Here is a 21832-nt window from a genome sequence, read left to right as displayed (position 1 = left end):
TGAGACAAACAATGCCCTTTTCTGCATTACAAATGAGTTACAAAACCACACTGAAGGGGGTGCAGAAAAAATAACTAACTTAAGTAAGTATGGTATCTTCACTGGACACCTAAATGTTAAAGACAAAAAGAACTAGACACAAATGGTATAATCTAGTTAAATGTTGGTAAATAACCAAATAGAGGTATGAGTTAGCAATCCAAAACTATTTTATTTGTATATTATAATGAGCAGCCTACTAAGTATCAGGAGCTTGCTGTGTAATCCTCACAACAAATCCTTAGCAAGACCCAATGTCAAAATAAAAAATAAAAATGGCTGGGGAGGAGGTGGAGTTGTAGCTCAGTGGTAGAGCACTTGCCTAGCATGTAGGAGGCACTGGGTTCAATCCTCAGCACCACATAAAAATAAATAAAAAAAATAAAATAAAATAAAAGTATTATGTCCATCTACAACTAAAAATATTTTTTTTAAAAAACTGGCTAGCTCAGTGGTACAGTGCCCCTGGGTACTAGTAACAAAAAAAAAAAAAAAAAAAAAAAAAGAAAGAAAGAAAAAAAGATGCAGCCTTTTTTAGAAGAAAAACAGGAGCCAAACTGAAGGAGTTCTTAATGATCAAACATTGAACAATTTGACCCACAAAATACAAAATAAATAATCACCATATTGGATTTTAACTGATAAAAAATAAACATCCATGAATCCATATTAATATATATCAAGTGAATGGAAAGAGACAGTTCTTTCTTAGAGAAGATCCCATTTAATAAAAGGAGAGGGAAAGAGAAAAAAAGAAAAAGATCCACTGAGGGGCACTAAAATCTGAAGGCTAAAGTCTGAAGAGAAGCAGAATATTTCCATCTCCCCCAAGATATTTATCAACTATAAAGGAAAAGACGGGAGCTTTACAAAGGATCATGGTTAACATCACCAGTGACGAGATTCATCAACATCTTGAAAACCTGATGATACACTAGAAGGACACAGTACCATTTCTGGGATATTCATGCCCAAAATGCCTAAGTTTCTTCCAATCATCATGATAAAACAGGACAGACACCCAATCTAAGAGACATTCTAAAAAATAAATTCCTAGTATTCTTTAAAAGATGATAAGGGAACTGAAGAACTATCACACACTGGAGGAGACAAGGGAAAAGTAAACAACCAAATGCAAGGGAGGTCCCAGAACTGCAAAAGAACACTAATGGGGAAAACCAATGGGATTCGGGTAAGTTCTGTAGTCTAGTACTAGTATTGTGCCAAGGTTTATGTCCTGCTTTTGATTACTGTACAAGTAGTGAGGTGAAAGGCACTGGGAATTCTATATTATTTTTTTAACTTTTCTCTTAGTCTATAGTTAGTTACAATAAAGTTTAAAAAATGGCTGTAAGGAATAAAATGTTGTACACAATGTAGGGAGAGGGAGTTCTGCCATAAAACCAATAATGTTTTTCTCTCTTATATTAATTACATATACAAAATACTACCAATCATCCCAATCAACACAAATACAAGATCAAAACTATAATAATAATAACTAAGACTCACTGAACAGCCTACTAAGTATCAGGAGCTTGCTGTGTAATCCTCACAACAAATCCTTAAAAAAGACATTATCATCAACAACATACAGGAGAGAGAACAAAGAGGTCACATAACTTGTCCAAGGAAGTAAATAAAAATTCAAGAGCTGACATTCAAGTTCAGCAGACCAAAGCCCTGACACATAACCAGTATACAATTCTACCACCCAAATTCAAACACGCATGAAGCAAATCTGAAACTCAGCAGACCAAAGCCCTCACACATAAATAGGACACATTCTAGCACATCAATTCAAACAAGCATGCAGCTAATCTCTTACTGGGGTTAAGTAAAAAAAACAAAATTTTCATAAAAATAAATACTCTGTTCTTAAAGCTGCCACTTCAATACACCATGTGATCCAGACTTCTACTGCATGCTTGGGACTGCTGAAGGCTGGGGTTGTAGCTCAATGGTAGTGCTTGGCTAGCACGTGGGAGGCACTGGGTTCGAATCTCAGTACCAAATAAAAATTAAAAAATAAAATAAAGTTATTATATCTATCTACAACTAAAAAAAATGTTTTAATTAAAAAAAGATGGCTGAGAGGAAGAGGCTGAAGACTACAAAATATAATACTGATATCAAGAGGCAGTGGGTGTCATGGAGGGAGATTTCTAAACCAAAGGCTGAATTCCATCTTGCTCCTACAAACTGTTTAAGGATCATCAAATCTAGTCTTCTAGTTAAGAATGAAATTAGGAAGAACTCCATCAAGAACAAATTAGGAAAAAAAAAAAAACCACAGCTGACTGATACTGGCCAAATTATATTATTACATCGTGTACATGTATGAATATGTAATAACAAATCCCACCATAATGTACAAGTACAATGCACCAATAAAAAAAAATGTGGAACAAAAGAAAAAAAGTATTAACAAAAATGGGCTAAGAAAAGCCTGTTTTCATAGTCCATTGTTTTTGACAGATTCTAGCAAAAAATATCATCTAGCTTCCAAATATAGTTTGTGCGGCTTTAAAACTGGTGTTTGGTGATTAAGTATGTTGCACTTTCCCAAGGAAAGATACTGCATAAATCTGGCAAAACAGTTTATTTACAAAAAAATGCTCACTTTACCTCTGGTTCCTTGGCCTTTTCATTTTTCCTAGGCCATAACTCAAACTTAGTTCATGATAAGCTGAAGACAGTGACTGCCTCAGAGAAGGGAAACTAAGTGGCTAGGAGAAAAGGAAAGAGCCATCCACAGAAGTGGCAGACATTTGAACCAATAATATAATCTATCACCAACACAGCTTAGGAGACTCACTTTTCACCATTTATTACTTTATACTTTTCAAATTTTTACCATGTATTTCCTACCATAAAATAAAATTCCTGAAAATGATTAAATTCTAATGCACTTGGGGCCAGTAACTCTGTATCAACTATATTTATCATATATGTATATGTATGTGTGTATACACACACACACACACACCCCCCAAATGTGCAAAATGATATATGTGCTAAATTGATCCAACTGGGTATTGGTAAAATAAATTATGTACACATAACAGAATCTATGGAACTCAAAAATGATGCATTAACTGAAAAAAGACAAGGTACATCAAAACATGTACACATGCTACTATTCATATTTTTTAAAAGGGAATATATATATATTTATATGAATGAATATTCATATTCATTTCTCTGTAGATGATGCATATGAAATCCCAACGCAAGAAACTGATAAAATGGGTTGCATCTGCACAAAAGAAATGAGTATCAGAAAATAGGGCAGTAGGGAAATCTTTTCTTTTTATATTCTTTCAGGCTTTTTTGGATTTTTAAACCATATAAATCTATTAAATATTCAAAAAAGAATGAAAATATAAAAAATAAGCCTTGTGAGTTTGCTGTCACATTGCCCAGTCTGAATCCTCAGCCCTCTTTCCCTGGACTCAGCCCCTCAGCAGGCCCTCTCTAATCCCTAGCAGCTAAGCCTTGCTGGGGGAAATGACCAGAACACTGTGTGTACTGTATTGATCCTAATCTCTGCTACCCATTCCTTGGAGGGTTATGTGCATAGCTACCCTGCTGCTATCAGGCCTGGCTGTGCAACTTGCTTTGACCCATGAAATGTGAGCAGGAGGGCCACTTCTGGCAGAGGTTTTAGAAGCCATTTCACGACTGTGCCTCGTACCACAAGACCAACAAGTCCTACCTAAGAGCTATGCCATCAGTCTGGGTCCCTGGGATGACATGCAACAGCTCAAAGCCAAGATGACCACATAGTATGAGCAAGAAGTACACCTTTGTGTTTTAAGTTGCTGAGATTTTCAGGTTCTTTGTTACCATAACATAGTTTATGCTGACAAAATAATAATACAGACTAATTCCAAAACACACTAAAATTACTGGATCTCATGTGGCCTTTTATCTCTATTCTATATTCCCCAACCTCTCTACAATGTTCTCTTCTATAAAAGGGTGATAATAATAGTTGCCACATCATCAAGGATTAAATAGACAAATATTTGTAAACTGCTCACACACATTTGTAATGTAGCACTATTACTATAATTACTTATTATTATTACTAACTAAAGACCTCTGGCAGGGGGAGGGAGTGCTATAGCTCAGTGATAGAGCACTTGCCTAGCATGCATGAGGCACTGGATTCGATCCTCAGCACCACATAAAAATAAAAAAATAAAATAAAATAAAGGCATGCTGTCCATCTACAATTACAAAAAAAAAAAAAAAAAAATTTAAAGACCTCTCAGAAATTTGACCTGGCCCTTACAAGTAACTAGCTGGGCTCTATTAATGCACACCCCTCTGCCTCCAGGCTACCATCCCCTCTGCTGTCTGCTTCTCAAACTGTCCTTTCTCCACTAAGTCATTCTCCTCTGCCTACCTTTCCCCAGCTGCACATTAGATTTCCTAGGGAACTTTTTTAAAAGCCTGTATCTGGGGCTGGGGTTGTGGGTCAGTGGCAGAGGTTAGCCTAGCACTGGGTTCGATCCTCAGGATCACACAAAAATAAGTGAATAAAAATAAAGCCATTGTGTCCACCTACAACTAAAACAAAAAAAAAAAACTATATATAAAAAGCCTATGTCTGGACCCCATCCCAAACCCATTAACCAGAATGAGGTAGGTAGGAGAGCAGACAAAGATTAAGAACCATTCAGATACAAACAAGTCCACAAGTCTGAACCAAGCGATCAGTAACACACCATCAGCACATTCAAAAATGCAAAAATGTCCATGGGCTTCCCCAAAAACTCTCCCACCTGTAAAACTCTACCATAGCTGCTGCTTCTGCTTCCTTGCCTTCCCTGTGAACTACCCTTCTCCTCCTCTTCCTCCCACCCCACTCCCCAGGACTGGATCCCCCAATATTAAGAACCCAGGACTGAATCAGGGCTCCTGTTCCCTGGCCACTCACCTCCTGAAACTCCCTCCTCTTCCTCTGCTTTCTTTGACCACAGAGGTTCTACCGATTCCTTTGCCACCTCCTTCAGGCCACTTGTCCCCTGTCTGCTCCTGACCCTAAATGTTAGTGCTCCCGAGGCTTTGTCTTTGATTCTTTCCTCAACTCTTTCTGTTCTCTTTCGTTCCTGCATGTATCAGGAAGTTTTATCAATACGTGGATGGTCTGCAGGTCCACATCTTTTGTGTCTGACCTCTGCCAGACTTCAGACTCCCAATCTAACTCTTCTACTAATAATGTCATCAAAGATCATCAATGACATAAGAAAACCTGGGTCTGTTTAATCAACCATCAGTTTTCCCCAAACCAATTTCCTCTTTGCTTTTCTATCTCATTTAACACCACCACTGTTCTCCAAGCAGAAAGGCTTGGCTAGCAGCCTCCAACTCTATTCCTCCCTTTGTCATCACACATATCTACGAGTTTCTAATGACTAGAGCCCCCAACTCTAAGACTGCTCTCATTCCTATCCCCAGAGGATCCCATTACCACTCTTTCCCAGTGCAATAGCCCTTTGTGGCTTGCCTCCTCTGGTCTCTCAGCCATGTTAAGTCTGAATTTTAAAAATGTTCCTATAGCTCTGCTGGTTATTTTCATAAAACCTATAAGGACATCACTTTGAAATACTGGTAGACATTATTTACTAAAGTGGAACATATGATCCATTATGGCTACTCTGTATAAACCAACAGAAACATGCACATGTCTAACAAAAATAAGAAACAGAGTGCTCCTCAGAACACTGGTCATTACAACTAGAAACTGGAAACAACCTGACTGAAAATCAACAGTAGGAAGGAAAAGTCAACCACAGAACAACCTACGATAGACTGCCACGTTGCGGGATCAGCAAGCATTTTCTGTCGAGGGCCACATAACACATTTTTAGGCTTTGACAGTCTTAGGGTCTCTGTAGCAACTGCTCAACTCTGTACTATAGCATGAGAGAAGCCATGGGAATACCTCATCAAGTGTGGCTGCTTGTCAAGGAAGCTTTATTTACAAAAACAAGCACTGGGCTATGGTTTGCTGACACCAGCTTAAATAAATCCCATTTATCTTTTCAGAGAAGGGTTATTCCATTATTATTTTGGAATTATAACAAATTAAAGACAACTAATAACTCTGGTACTAACCAAAGAAACGATAAGCTCTAAATGTTTAATAAAAAATATTTGAAGTGAGTATTTCTTAATTGAGAGGTGAGCACTTCCCAAGAGACCTTAAAAATGCAAATGATAGTAAAGACAGTTCTTAAGTCGCTTCCAGGCAAATCTGTGGAAAGATGTACCAAGTATGTACTCACCTGAGGAATCTGTGTGCTTTTCCCACATCCTGTTTCTCCAACAATCACCACTGTCTGGTAGTTTTCTATCAAGTATAAAATATGATTCCTAAGCTGGAAAAGAAAAACTATACATTGTAAGTAGCCATATGTTATCTCAAAAGACCTAAACAAAAATATTTAAACATTGTGAAATAAGCTATTGCTAAAAGAAAGTAAATTTTAAAAATAACTATCAAAATGTATTTCCAATTCTCAGGTACCATTAGTGTCAATATGAGCTGACACAGCTCCAAGGGTAATACTTATCAAAATAGAAAATGTACCAACTCTTCAACTCAAGATTTTCCCTATGAACATACTAATGCATGTACACAAAGATACATGTACAAACTAACTCACTGCAAAATTGTTTATAACAGCCAAAAATCCAAACAGTTTAATGTTCAACAATAGGTATTTGATCAGTTATGAAACACTCTAATGATGGATTAATTCAGTTGTTAAAAAGAATAAATCTCTATTTATACAAATACAGAACAATCTGCAGAATACATTAAGGAAAGAAAGCAATGTATAGAACAATGTAAATAATATATTAGTACTTGTATTTTTAAATAACAGATAGAAGCTGGGGCTGTAGCTCAGTGGCATAGTGCTTGCCTAGCACGCACGAGGCACTGGGTTCAATCCTCAGCACTATATAAAAATAAAAAAACAAATAAAATAAAGGCATTCTGTTCATCTATAACTACAAAAAAATTTTTTTAAAAATAAATAAAGGATAAATTCAAATATACTTATTTATACACAGGTTTTCTCTGGAAAAAAAATAAAACAAGAAACTAAACTGTTCTGTCTCTAAGGAGAGAAAAAAGGGTAGATAAGGAACAGGATGTGAAGGAGATTTCAGAATTCTATACAACACATATGTGCTACCAACTGAAAAGTTTTAGAAATATGGGAGGGTGGGGATCAATTTCTTATCTATGATTTCAAAAAAATTAAAAAATAAAGTGCATTGCTTATGATAGCAAAAAAAAAAAAAAAAAAAAAAGTTTTTTATTTATTTATTTGTAAAAAGTCCCAGAAAAAGGACTAGGGACATAGCTCAGTGGGAGAGTGCTTGTGTAGAACGTGTATGGCTTATACTACCAAAAAAAAAAAAAAAGAAAAAGAAAAGAAAGAAAAAGTTCCAGAAAAAAACAAATACGTAAAATGTTTTCAAGTCTATCTCTAAGTCCAAGTTCACAATAAAGCATCCAAAAGTTACATTTATTTTTTCAACATATAGATTTCTTTTACCTAGTCAGTGTGAGCAGAAACACTCGTTTTACCATTGAAAAAGCCACAAGTCGGATTGGAGATATAGCTCAGTTGGTAAGGTGCTTGTCTCGCATGAATAAGGCCCTGGGTTCAATCCCCAGCACCACAGGGGGAAAAAAAAGGCCACAAGTCATTCTGACATCTTCTATTTGGCCTCAGAAGGTATTTCTGCACACAGCTGATACACAGTGATGGTCTAGAGGCTAATGAAGGGAATGAAGGAAAATCTGCCTCATGTTCTTTCTCTGATCACTGCTCAGCTCATCTGTTGCCACACCAACAAGGTGTTTGGAAAGGACGAGAAGAGCTGGGATGCTGCCAGTCTCTAACTAGCAAATAAGGAGGTGGCTATTCTGGGCTTTTGAATTTGGCATTATCTGGGATTTAGATATGTAGTCCTCAAGTCTTCATGGACATTTGTTTAACATGAAGATTCCTAGTCTTATCACCAGGGTGTCACTAAGGCTGGGTGGGCCCTAGGAATCTGAACTCATGCACACACCCAAAGGAGAGTCAGCTGCAGGTGGTCTAATGACTTTCAGTAGATGTTTTCTTCTTGAATGCCTGGACTTTGTGCTTCCTTTCACGTTGGGTGGGGAAGAGGAAAGCTTTGAGTTCTTTACAGTTATTTTGTAAATGGCAAATTGACATGAACCTATGGACAGATGGATGGATGAAGAGTAAAGGAAATTTGAAAGACAATTTGAATACAGATAGAGCAACAGACAAGGCATTCTACAAAAAAATCAAACGACAAAAGCCAGGGAAAGATGGAAACAAACTAGGCAAACTCTATTAGAGGGGCTATGAAGAGCTCAGGTTTGATTTGGAAATGAACTGGGAGAGGTGTACTTAGGGCTTCACTCTGAGGCCTTAAGGTAGAGCTAAAGGGTCTGGACTAACTAAGAGGCAGTGTGGGCTCAAGAATTTTGAGAAAATTGGCAACAAGGCTGATTTGGATGTGAAGAAACCAAAGGCTATAATTCCAGCTTCATATTCTACAGGCTTAAGGGATCAGAGCAGCACTGCAGACAAAGAACCCTGACATTTGAGAGATAACAAAAAGGTTTCTGGTCTAGACACTGATAGAACATCAGTAACACCACCAGGCTCAGTGAAACCAAGGAGCTGGTAAGGAGGACGGGACTGAACTTCAGAATGGGAGAGCTGGGCTGGGTGGAGTGGTGCACACCTATAATCCCAGCGGCTCCAGAGGCTGAGGGAGGAGGATTTTGAGTTCAAAGCCAACCTCAGCAACTTAGGGCTGACTTGTCTCTGAATAAAATATAAAATGGGCTGGGGATGTGCTTAAGTGTCCCTGGGTTCAATCCCTGGTACCAAAAAAAAAAGGAAGTGCTGACAGGAATAAAAGAACAAAAACAACTTTGCATAGCAGTGTCCCGGACCCCAAGAGAACACCAGCCAACAGAAGGCAGCTAAGGCAAGCCAGCTGTGGTGGCACATCCCTGAAACCACAGCAACTTGGGAAGCTGAGGCAGGGGGATTGAAAGTTCATTTTAATTCTATCAATACAGCTAAACTGTTTTCATTGTTTTAACATTTTTACATTTATTTTATCTCATGTAACACAGAATGAAGAACAGCCAAGAAAAAGCCAAAAATTGAGTACCTAATAAACAGTAATTTCCTTGAACTGGAGCATTTATTACTTGTCAGGCAGCATCTTACCAGACACTCTGCATGGGTTATCTCATGGTCCCCGAAACAACCCTATGAGATAGGTGCTGCCATTAGTCCCACATCATAGGTAAGAAAACAAAAGCTCAACAAGGTGAAACAACGTCACACAGCACACAAATGGTGAATTTGGGTTGGAACCCTGAAGTCTACTCAAGAGCCTAGAGACTTCATTGTGGCTAAAAACAAGTGACCCTCCACAGTGAGGAAGCAACAGTGAACCTACCTCATCACCTGAGGGTCAAAATTATTAATGTTCACATGTGATCAAGTTAGTCACCTGAGAAGAAACCTAGAGACTGTCAGTTCATAAGTGACTAAAATGTTTGGGGTCACAGAAAACTCCAATCCAGGCAACTCTGCTAAATTTAGAAGGCTGTGGTTCCATATCCATTTGGAGAAAGAACATATTAACAGAAGAGGAATTACCAGCACAGTCTAGACAAAGGGACTCCCTAAGTGTAAGAACTTGGCATCTTTCATCCAGCTCTATTCAGGAGAGAGACATGGGTGCTGCTGGCCATGCCAGCTCAGGGGCCATTCCAGAAGCATCCTACAAGGAGACAATCCTTCACCATTCATCAGAGACTGTAGGAAATAAATATTCTCCAATTGTATCAAACCCACCTTTGACTCAGCCTACTTTCTGATTACAACTGGGCTTCCCATGTGGACTTGCAAACAGGGAGTAAGAGTATCCATCAACCGTGTACTAGAGAACTACAGCTCACCATTAGAACATATTCTGAACTCATACTTATTTACACTTTGGTCTCCTGTGAGCTGAGCATGCGTGGATTTTATTTGCACTCAGTCAAGTGCTAGGACATGCACACACAGTGACCAAGCTGAAATATATCACTGTCCTGGCTGAAGCTAGGGTCCTGACCAACCTCGTAAACTGAAACAACCTTGAACTCCCAATTAATCATTCTGTTGTTGTTGTTGTGCTGGAGATTGAACCCAGGGCCTTGTGCATGTGAGGCGAGCACTCTACCAACTGAATTACAACCCTAGCCCCCAATTAATCTTATTTAAAGGAATATGTCTTTAAAAAGAAAGCAATTCGTGATATGTTAAAGCTGAGTGTATAGACATTTGCTGAGTTATTCTGTTTATTCTTTTGTATGTTTGAAATCAGCCATGATTGAAAGCAATGAAAGGGAAAAGAAACAACTTTCCAATTCTTTCAATCTTAAGAACATTTAGGATTTATACAATTAATTCACACAAGTTTTTTAAAGTGTTCCCTTAGGATTTGGGCTCCTCTAGCTCACTGTGTTCAAAGAACATTAAGAGTTAGGGCACAGGGGCTGGGGATGTGGCTCAAGCCTCGGTAGCGCGCTCGCCTGGCATGCATGCGGCCCGGGTTCGATCCTCAGCACCACATACCAACAAAGATGTTGTGTCTGCCGAGAACTAAAAAATAAATATTAAATATCTCTCTCTCTCTCTCTCTCTCTCTCTCCTCTCTCACTCTCTCTTTAAAAAAAAAAAAAAAAAAAGTTAGGGCACAGTGTCTTTTGGTGCCAACTACAAAGCTTCAGCATACCCACGAAGCAGCCCAGACTTGCCATACCTTGAACACGGGCAGCTTCTGCCTCTGCTGCTCTATGGAAAGGGCGGCGTAAGGATTGTAAACAATGGTTGTCCCAGAATTTTCGGTGACACTTTGTCTCTCTTCAGAGATGCTGACACCTGGCCCCTCTGTACCTGTAGCAGAAATGTTTTATCAGATTCTCTGATACAATGAACAAAAAAGGATGTAATTTTCAAAGTTTCAAAGACCAATACATCCATTTGGAGAAATAACAGAAGAGGACCATCTAGACAAGACGCAATGTTTTTTATCTCAAACTAATATTAAACATTAAGTTTCAGAAAGTTTTTTTAATAAAATATTTATTTTTATTGTAATTGGACACAATACCTTTATTTAATTTATTGTTATGTGGTGCTGAGGATCAAAACCAGGGCCCTGCATGTGCTAGGCGAGCGCGCTACTGCTGAGCCACAACCCCAGCCCAAGTTCAGAAAGTTTAAAAAAAAAAAAAAACTAGGAAAGTACCTATCAGAACACAAAAATCTTCCTTAAAAGCTTCACTGCAGTGTCAAGAATAAGAGATGACAATCTCACTGAGCTGCCATGGCCACATACAACTGTGTACTATCAAACACTGAACAGAAGTGAATGAAAGCCAACGAGAATTCACGAGGCCACAAACAAAGCCCGTTACTGTGAGACGGACAGGACGATAGGAACCAGGGACTTGAAGGCTGCCAAGGTTTTCTCCTTCTCTTATCTCTAACCTCTTGACAAGTTCCTCTTAGCCCCTGGGGATGGCTTCTCTGCAGCAGCTGGAAAGACTGCTGACAGTGCCTGAGCTCCCTCTCAGCTCCTCTGCCAATCATTCTCACACAACCCGGTGAGGGTGGAGGGAGGCCTGCTCTGTGCTGGGCACCGCTCTGAGTGTGAGAAGCACAACAGTCAGCAGTTCAGGCAAGCACAGGCCCCACTGTGTGGAACTTACTTCTCTTTTGCTTCTTTCCAGTAGAACGTAATAACTTGGTGCATGAAGTAGTAACAGGTGCCATGGAAAGAAAGAAAGCCACCATAAGAGAGCCTCAGAGTCTCAGGCGTGTGCTCCGCATGGGGTGAAGGAGGCACTATATACTGGACCATCAGGCACTCTCTTCCCAGCTTACATCCAATACCCACCCCATCCACTCACTCAAAGCCAACAGAGCAGGATGCACTACATGGCTACGTGGGAAAGTGCTATTCCCAGAAACACTGTGCAGAGCAGATTAAACAGATAGCCACAGCTCCTTGCTAAAAACAATAACAAACTGGTGCTCAGCATGGTGAAGAACAGGGAACCAAATCCCACTCTAAAAACCTATTGAAGGTACCATAGACCATTACCCTGAAAAGTTAAAAGCCTCAGGAGAAACATGGGTTCAAATTTTATGATCATCTTCTATAACCTTTCATGCTGATTTGTTTGGGGACCTTAGGACAAACTAGGAATAGTCAGTAAATGACACAGGGTTCAGAATTCCACTCAACATAAGGAAGATAATTCTAAAAGTAGAGCTGTTCGGCAATGCAGAATGTTGCCTTGTGATTCAATAAAAGCCCTCCCTAGAAGTTCAGACCCATGTTGTGTGGTCTCCCACTGGGGCACCCAAGGGATAATTACCAAAAACTACTATCTCCCAGGTCTTCTGAACTCAAAATCTGTGATGCTATGAGAAAGTACAGTGATAACACTGTTGAAACCAGTGATTTAATTTTACATTTTGGGGGGATCCTGGATCACTTTAATAATTTAATAAAGGCTATGAATTCCCTATCCTGAAAAAATACACCAAATATAATTTTTCAGACTAGAAAACACAGGGGGTCCATAGGTCTAAAGCTATAGAGTCACTGCTGGAGATCTCCATTCCCTTTCCATTGGACTTCCAGGAACACGGTTTTTATGTTCCAGAGGTTCAAGATTGCCAAAAATCAGATAAGTGGGGCATTGCTCTATTGCTTTTGCCAAAATGTTGACCTTCTTTCCAACAAGATAAAAGATAGAACAGAACCTGGAACAAAGCCTGTGCTCAGAGAAGCAGGTTTCCTGTCCTTTTCTTTCTCATTATTGCTACATCTTAATAACTCCTTGGAATCTTTACCCAATAAAACTATCCCAAAAAATACCTTATCTTTGGCAGGGTCTGGTGGTACGCACCTGTAATCTCAGCAGCTTGGGAGGCTAAGGCAGGAGAATCACAGGTTCAAAGCCAGCCTCAGAAACTTAGCGAGGCCCTAAGCAATTTAGCAAGACCCTATCTCAAAATAAAATACAAAAAGGGCTGGGGTTAAGATTCAATGGTTAAGAGCCCCTGAGTTCAATCCCCAGTATCAAAAAAACAAAAAAAAAGAAAAAAAAAACTTTTTCAAAACATTTTAAACTTTCCCACCCATGTCTGGAATATTTTAACCCTGCTCCTGCTTAGGCCTTACTTCCTCCCACACAGGGCTTAATACAGCAGGGGTCTTCTTCACTATGCCATCCCTCCCTTGTCTCTAACTCACAGCCCAGTCCATCTCAGGATATTCTGTTATGAGCTCTTTTCAAGAACAGTGGCTGTCAATCAAGAAACAGCTTATTTCCTTACAAAAGACTTTGTTCAGTCAAACCAGCACATCAGGACTCCCTTCCCTCTGTGCACATGCCACACCCACTCTGGCTGCTTAAAGTTACTTTTTCACTGGGTATGTACTCTTGTTTAAGGGAATAACAGCTTTGCAATTTTCACAAACCATGAACACCTTCATTCTCCATCTATTAAAAAAAAAAAAAAGGCCCAATCCAGCATTCCCTTTACTTAACCAACTTTTCAAAATTTGATTGGTGGGTTATGAAATCGATACAGGGGTCATATCAGCCTTTTTAAAATAATGAAATAGAAATAAAGGCAGAGTGTGAAGCTCAGTAGACCTCATGTTTAGTAAGCACAAGGCCTGGTTTGATCCTCAGAACAAAAAAATGGAAGAAAACAAACAGGAATTATCAGAGCACATTTCAAAAAGCAGTATTATTTTTGTACAATATTTTCAGGTATGTATGTGTGCTACATCACAATACAATACATTTCTCACTGTGAGTCAGGTCAAAAAGCTTCAGAGCTGTTGTTATGAAGTTTTTATAAAGCCCCTGAATAGCAACCATTAATGTCTGTTGAGTGAGCATATGGAAATGGACAGGCCCTTCTATCCATGTGTGCTAAAAAATTCAGTGATTTTTTTTTTCTATAAAAATTTTAGGTAGGTCACACTACTAAGGTAGAGAACACAAACTGGTAGCTTAAGGTCCCCCAACATGCTCTTGTTAAAATGTTTTAATTTGGTCCATTTAAATGATGAGGCAAAATTTTTCAATTAGAATTCCCATTAGAATCTGGATATTAGGCTAGTTTAAAAAAAAAAGAAAACTATCTGGCAACTCTGAGCCCAACTGGTAACAATTAGGTGGAGCATAGTACAGCTCCTTGCTTCAGCATATGCAAGCTCCAATGTATATCTACACTGTCTGTATCTATGCAGTGTGTGTTCACTCTAGTTTGCCACAGTCCCCATCATTCATTATTCCACTAAGTAGCTTCACTCATTCCGATAGTCTGAAGGACATGTAGCTGAGCCTGTGACTCCTGGCCTACAGGATATATTCAGGATTCATTCCAATATCTAGCCATTTTTCCAGCTTCAGTCACCTCCCTGCAATTTCCACAACCCATTTCATATCTTGCCCTTGTGTCTAATCATCTGTGAAATAAGAGTATTAACTCCATTACAAAGATACTGTGATTGCTTAATACAATACGGTAAGTGAAGTCAAAGCAAGGGCCCAGTAATGTGTATTAAAGCTACTCCCATCTCAGTTAATGACAGTTTACCAAGACAAGTGTTCCCAAGTTTAGATGCATGCTGGATTCCCCTAAGGGTTGAAAAATACTGCTGCCTGGTTCCTAGTTCTCTGGACTTCTGAGATATGGGGTACAAAAGGACACTAGGATTTTTTAAAGCTTCCCAAGAAATTCCACTCTATGGCAGAATTTGAGAACCACTTACCAGCCTATAAATCTGAGTTGTTAATGACTGCACCTTCTCCCCTAAGTGCCTCTAAAATGTCTGTCCAGTAAATCCCTCAACTAAACTCCCAGGCCAAGACTGAGGTCTACAACATCCTCCTGGATGCTAGTAGCACTTCTCTGAAGATTATGTCCTTAAGACTGGGGATGTAGCTCGGTGGTACAGCACTTGCCAAGTGTGCAAAAAGCAAAGCCCTAGATTCAATCTCCAGTATTGCTAAAAAATAAAAAATACAAAAGTGTCCCTGCCTCTAGTTTGCTCCTCAATCCATTTGCTACACCACCACCAGCATTACTTTTCTGAAGTAAACCAGACTGTACAATTCCCCTACTTAAAAAGTGAAGTCCATATTCTTTTACCTTGTCAGAGAGATCTTTGACAATGAGACTCCTCCCTACCTTTGTAGCTTTATCTTCTGCCACATGCCCCAAAGCATCATGCCACATAACACTATCACACCACTCGGTTATTTTAGTTTGGGGGGCATTTTTATGACACAAATTTCACTCTGCCTTTTTCACGCTGCACCCTTTGCCTCTAGTTCTATTTCTCCATGAAATGAAACCTTATTCATCCTTCAATTTCACTACAAAAATACTACCATCTTTATGAAGTATTTCTTATCCACGCATTTAATCTTTCCCTCCCTCTTCTATACTTCCATATAATTATAAATAGCTACATATTTAGTGCTAACAGCCTTTCAACTTTTCATATATTATTCTCATTTAATCCTCACAATTCCTTTATGCCAAATTACAGATGAGAAAACCAGATGGAGCACTCACTTAACTTTGTCAAGCCACCAAGTTAGTAAGAGTCGGTCGAGATGGCCACTACAGTCTTGACTCTTGAGCCCATTTTCTTTAACACCACCCTATTCTGCCTCATTTAAAATCTCTTAACAGGCTTCTAACTTCACATTCAATTGAGAGAGAGGTGCACCTTGAGAGCACAGCCCTGATCATTTATACATGGGATCAGAGGTTCACTAAATGCACTCTCAAAGAACTAAGTAGAAGAGAACTCTTAGAGTAACTCCATGTTCTTTAACCAAAACAGTACCCTGGTTTGATTTTCAACAACTCACTCAGGTCTTTATTATACTTACATTTTGATCAATTACTAAAGTCTTGAATAAACAAAATAAAAAGTAATTCATTACTTAATGGGATCTTAGTTTTGGCTGCAAATAAAACTCAGGATGAATACATGGCTGATGCCCTGAAATGCTGAATCATAAAACCGTCATAACAAGCAAACTACAGATTTTACAAAAGAATTAAGTCCATCTCTTGCTTAGGTTTATTTCCCATATCACTTAAATGGGAAATAAACCTAAGCAAGATGGTCGGAATTTCAGGGAAACATTATAAAACACCCTTGAAAAGCCTTCCATATATTATCTTTTCTGTCTCACTTCATTTTTGCTGCATAATACTTAGCATATCCAGACCAATAAGGGTAATAAACTGGTAACTGGCATGCCTATAATCCCATCAATGGGGGAGGCTGAGACAGGAGGATCCTAAATTAGAGGCCAGCCTGGGCAATTTGGCAAGATGCTGTTCCAAAAATAAAAAGGGCTAGGATGTAGTTTCAGCTGTAGAGTGACCCTGTTTTCACTACCTAGTACCAAAAGAGACAAAGACAGGCAGGCTTGGATTTTTTTTTTTTTTTTTTTTACCTGAAACTGATGGAAGAAAAGTAAGTATAATGCATCTAGCATGGTCTGGTATACATACACATTCAATATACTAACCTGATTAGTAAGTGCCAAAAGAAAGCATTTTGTGATAGTGATTTGTGTTGGTGCACAGAAGAGGAAGGGAGTGGTGGTCAATAAGAAGGAGGAGGGTGTTCACTTTCTGGTAAAGATTCAGGGTGATGTCTACAGAATATAACACTCTCCCTTTTTAAGAGTACTCTAAGTCAAACAATGTGCCATGCTCGTTATTCAGCCCTACAACATAGATGTTATTATTCTGCCCATTTTACAGGTGAGGAGACCAAAGCTCAGAGGGGTTAAGCCTCTTGCTCAAAGTTACCCTGCTATATAAGCCAGAGCCAAAGAATTGAACCCAGGCAGTCTGACTCCACAGCTCGAGCTCCTAAGCCCTAGAGCAGCACCGCCGGTCCCCGCCCCTAAGGAGCCCCAGGCTGTAGGAATGTACTCGCGGGCGCTTTAAGACTCCCCATCCCGCGGGATGGGCCGGACAGGGCAGTAGCGAGGAAAACGAGGCTCGAGGAGGCTGAGACTCAAACTAGGTCACAGGGAGAGCTCTACAAAGCTTGGGGGCAGGGTTCCCACTCCCACGGGTCCACCGTGGGCGCCAGAGCCGCAGAGTCCTCTTGCACAAAGGTGCCCAGCCCGGCCAGGTCAGGCCTACGAGCAGGTCCGCAGGCCCCAGGGCGCCGGCCGCGGTGCCGAGGCCGAAGTCAGGCCGCCGCACCTGCCCAGCGTTCCTCCAAGGGCCTTACCGGGTCGCCAGAATTTCACGGGTCCCAAGGGCGCAGCCATGCTGGGGTGAAAGGTCACGAAGAAGGCTCCACCCCGCCGTCGCGCGCGGGTCCCGCAGGGTCCAGGGGGCGTGGCCCGCGAAGAACCTCTGCCTAGGCGGATCGAACGGTAGGATGACCACGCCCCCTATGGCTCCGCCCCTCCGTACCACGTGACCCTCGGCTTCCCTCCAGCCCCGCCCTGGGCCCACGTGACCCTCCCGCCCTGCCTTATTGAAGCGGAGGACGCGTGTCTCTGTTTGTGTTCGGCTTCGTGGGTCTGGATGGCCAGTTTGCTCAGCGGAAGCTGCACACTTACAGGCCCGCGGGCATTGAGACAGTCGCTGGCTTGAGGGCCCTCGCACGCGACGTGGTGCTAAGGTCCCAGATTAACCAAGACGTTACCCGCTGTCCCTGCTGCCCAGTTTCTGTTTCAGTCTCCTCATTTCCAAGTCGAAAGATAATAATCCTGATTACGTCGCAGGTTTGATGATGCAGTAAAAGTTGAGTGTCTATGTGTGGCCAGTTACGATTTCTACCTGTTCATGAAGTTTGCATCCCAGGCCAGGGCTAGGGATGGGGTGTTGTAAATTTTAAAAGGCTGGAGAAACAGTAGGTTTTATTAATACCCGCAAGTAAAACAATATGAAGTGTTATAGAGGTGACAAGAGTAATGTAGGAAAACAGGGATGGAGGAGTAATTGCCTTGGAAGAAGGGAATAGAAATAAAATCAAAAGCATTCACCTAGCTGATGAATTTTCCTGGTTCCTATCTGACTTTACTCTTAGTTGTAAAATGAGATTTTTAAGCAAGCTAGGAGTGGTGGCATGTGCCTGAAATCTTAGGCTAAAACAAGAGGATCTCAAGTTTGAGGCTAGCCTGGACAATTTGTCTAATTTAGTGAGATCCTACTTAAAAATAACAAAGGACAGGGGACGTGGCCTAGCATATGCGAGGCTCTGGATTCAGTCCCTACTACTGGGGGGAAAAAAACAAAGTATTAAATGACAGCATGTAATGTACCTAACAGAAAGCAAGACTTTTAGGCAATCAGTGTTACCTCTCACTTATTACTTCAACTCAGAGCAAATGTGGGTGGGGTGTAATCTGATTTTATCTGCGTATGTTATAGTTTTTAGTTCTTCATGACATTGATCCTTCTAAAAGCAAAAGACAAGATTATTTGTGAATACAGAGAAAGTGAAATAAGTGCCACTTTTTAAATTACTTTTTTTTAAAAAAAAAAAAAACTGAGTCTTCCTATGTTGCCCAGGCTAGTCTCTCCTGGGCTGAAGCAATCCTCCTGCATTAGCTTCCCAAAGAAGCTAAGACTACAGATTTGGGCCACTGGGGACAGCTTTATTTCTATATTTTTTATATTACTCATGACTTAATATGAAGAAATCTTCCTGTTTACAAAGAGACAATGGATTGGCCATGCCCAAATTACTGGATTGCAGTCTTAAAGCTGGAAGAGATTTTAGTCAACCTTTAGCCTAAATTCCTTGTCTTATAGAAAATTGAGGTCCACGGAGGTTAAAAGGACTTGATCAGAATCAATGAGCTAATTCAGTACCAGAGCTAAACTGAAACTAGAACTTAGGCTTTCTAATTCCCAAGCTGGTGTTTCTTAACAACATAGACCATTTAAAACCACTAGAGCTAAGCTCTTCTACATGAGAATCAGTCCATTTGCCTCAGAAAGTTCTCCAAGTCCAACTGTCCCCAATGGGTTGTTTTGCTTACACAGCCTTCAATTAGAGGAAACACCTAAGTAATAACCTACATGTTGATGGTGTGATTTAATTGTCACAAACAAGGAATGATTTCAGTAGACTCTTCAGTCTTCCTAATCAACTATTCTTAGGAAGAATGGTCTAAAAATAACTACTCTAAAATTAAAGCCATTGTTTCTTAAATTGCATCGAGAATTTATGTAGTTCATTGCCAACACTTCCACAAAAATTTCATCATTTTGTTATACAGAGGTACATTTTGCAACTTCCAAATGATGATAAATTTTTCCAGAAAGATAATGTCCCCCAAAATCATGTTTCTTGGCTACATTATAATTTGTGGCTGTGTTAACACTCTGCTTTGAAATATTTCCAGATCAAGAATATTGATTGGGGCTGGGGATGTGGCTCAAGCGGTAGTGCGCTCGCCTGGCACACATGCAGCCCAGGTTTGATTCTCAGCACCACATACAAACAAAGATGTTGTGTCCACCAAAAAAAAAAAAAAAAAAAAATATTGACTTGGGCTGGGGATGTGGCTCAAGCGGTAGCGCGCTCGCCTGGCATGCGTGCGGCCGGGGTTCGATCCTCAGTACCACAAACAAACAAAGATGTTATGTCCGCCAAAAACTAAAAAATAAATATTAAAAAAAAATTCTCTCTCTCTTTAAAAAAAAATATTGACTATGTTTAGGAGATGTAGAATTTAAAAGGGGTTTCATCCCTATTCCAAACAGTTAAAGACTTACAGATGCAAATGATAAAAAACCCAACCCAGAAAGTCCACGAGTAATCTGACTTGAGATACAGCTACCTCAAGACATGTTATCTTCAGGACTCTTTCTGATGATGTTCGGCACCTTCTGACTCAGGTGTTTGGCAACAAGATGGCCAAAGCAACTTCCAACTGCCACATCCCCTTAAGCATCAAACCTCTTTCCAAAATTCCCAGGCACAAATATCTCTAGCTGATTCATGTATCCATTCCTAATCAATCACTAAGGCCAGGGAATATGATTGGCTCAGGCCCAAGTACATGTTCCACCCCCAGGGTCAATTGTGGTCAGCTTTAATAGAGCCAAACTGAGAGTTGGGAACAGAATGGTTCCTTAGAGGGTGATATTATCAAAGGATGAATGAAAAAAGCAAAGAATAATATGTCCACCACAAACACCCATGTATCCATGTGCTAGAATTGTTAACTACAGCTGACCCCAGGCTGAAGAGAGGTCTTCTGCAGAATTACTTTATGGGATTGTACTATACCAGCCAATAAGGATCTAAGGTGCAGTCCTCTGCAACTGTTTTAACATATGTAAACCCCATGTGGTTTGTTGGCTTGTACGCCAGTGATCACATTCACATGTATTAGCATAAGTAAAAGTATTTACTTGGCTCCAAGAACCTGAATGCAGAGAGGCGGAGAGATCCACTGGAAAGACAGCAACCAGAGGAGTCTGTCACATTGGCCAGAGGAGCATGTGATTGCCCAGAGCTGGTTGGGTTGGGGAAAGACTCCTTAGGTCTGTGAGATGCTTTCTGGATAGTCTCAAAACTGGGACACTTCTCAGAATAAAAGGGAGTGTAACACCGATGGGACATGGGGATAAGAGAAAAACTGGAATTCTGCCAGGCAAACTGGGACACCTATCTAGGTGTGTGGCACTGGTGAGACCTAGTGTTAACAATGCTTATCTGAATGTGTTGGGATACAAGGTACATAGCCCACATGTGTTGGTCTTTTGTCACTATAACCAAAACATGTGACAAGAACAACTTATAGGAGGAATGATTTATTTAAGCCCATGGGCTCAGAGGATTCTGTGGTCAGCAGGCTCCAAGGCAGAAACATCATGGGAGAAGGGCCTGGTAGAAAAAGGCCACTCAGCTTAAGGCAACCAGGAAGCAGAGAGAAGGGAAGGAGACTGAGAAAAAGCTAAACCTTTCCAGGGCATATCCCCAGTGACCTCCTTTCTCCAACTAGGTTCCTCCTTCCAGTAGTTCATTCAGCAATCAATGGATTAATCCACCAATGAGGTCAGAGCCCCCATGATTTAATCACTTACCAAAAGCAACACCTCCAAACACACGAGATTTGGGGGACATTCTAGATCTAAACCATAATACTATGTCCACAAAATACTTCTGAACACATTCATCTCATTTATAGCTTCAAACAGTTGCACTCATGGAGTTTGAGTCTGGGCACACCCCAGCACTCTATCATAGTTTATTACCAGGATGTGATTGCCAGAATGGTTCGCCATACCATTTTGATAAGATGCTTGTAAGACATTTTTATCTTCTTATAGAACCAGGGATAATTGTCCAACCTATTTCTGGATTTACTTCAATTTATGGACATTGTGAGGGGTGTATCCAACCAGGCTTCTCCTTCTATCTGGACTACTGGAAACTTTAAATTTAGACGTGTGGCCCTCGTGAAGTAAGTGTGACTGTCAGGGCATGCACATTTTTAGCTCCATGCCTGACTCCATTTGCACCCTCATCTCTTGGGTTTCCTTTCTATAACTTAGTTTATATGGCCTCCTGCCTTTAGGTTCCTTGTTAATTACTTTAAGTTCTTTAAGTAAGGGGGAGTTACTGCCCA

The 21832-nt window shown here is 40.3% G+C and overlaps 1 protein-coding gene across 3 annotated transcripts in view; it reads right to left on the bottom strand.

The window, feature by feature from the left end:
* Dhx35 (DEAH-box helicase 35) overlaps positions 1-17544 on the bottom strand; it is a 70793-nt gene extending 53249 nt beyond the window's left edge. For all 3 annotated transcript variants that reach the window (XM_026383265.2, XM_026383266.2, XM_026383267.2), the window contains exons 1-3: positions 17467-17544; positions 10921-11054; positions 6339-6431 (exon numbers count right to left, since the gene is read on the bottom strand). In XM_026383265.2, coding sequence (XP_026239050.2) covers positions 6339-6431; positions 10921-11054; positions 17467-17506 — 267 coding nt within the window. In that variant the 5' untranslated portion in view covers positions 17507-17544. The remainder of the gene's footprint in view (positions 1-6338; positions 6432-10920; positions 11055-17466) is intronic.
* Positions 17545-21832: the final 4288 nt, after the last annotated feature.

The sequence above is a fragment of the Urocitellus parryii genome, chromosome 6 (assembly GCF_045843805.1).
Source record: "Urocitellus parryii isolate mUroPar1 chromosome 6, mUroPar1.hap1, whole genome shotgun sequence".
In the NCBI taxonomy this organism is placed as follows: domain Eukaryota; kingdom Metazoa; phylum Chordata; class Mammalia; order Rodentia; family Sciuridae; genus Urocitellus; species Urocitellus parryii.
The sequence above is the reverse complement of the archived record's forward strand: the minus strand, read 5'-3'. Positions and strand labels throughout refer to the sequence as shown.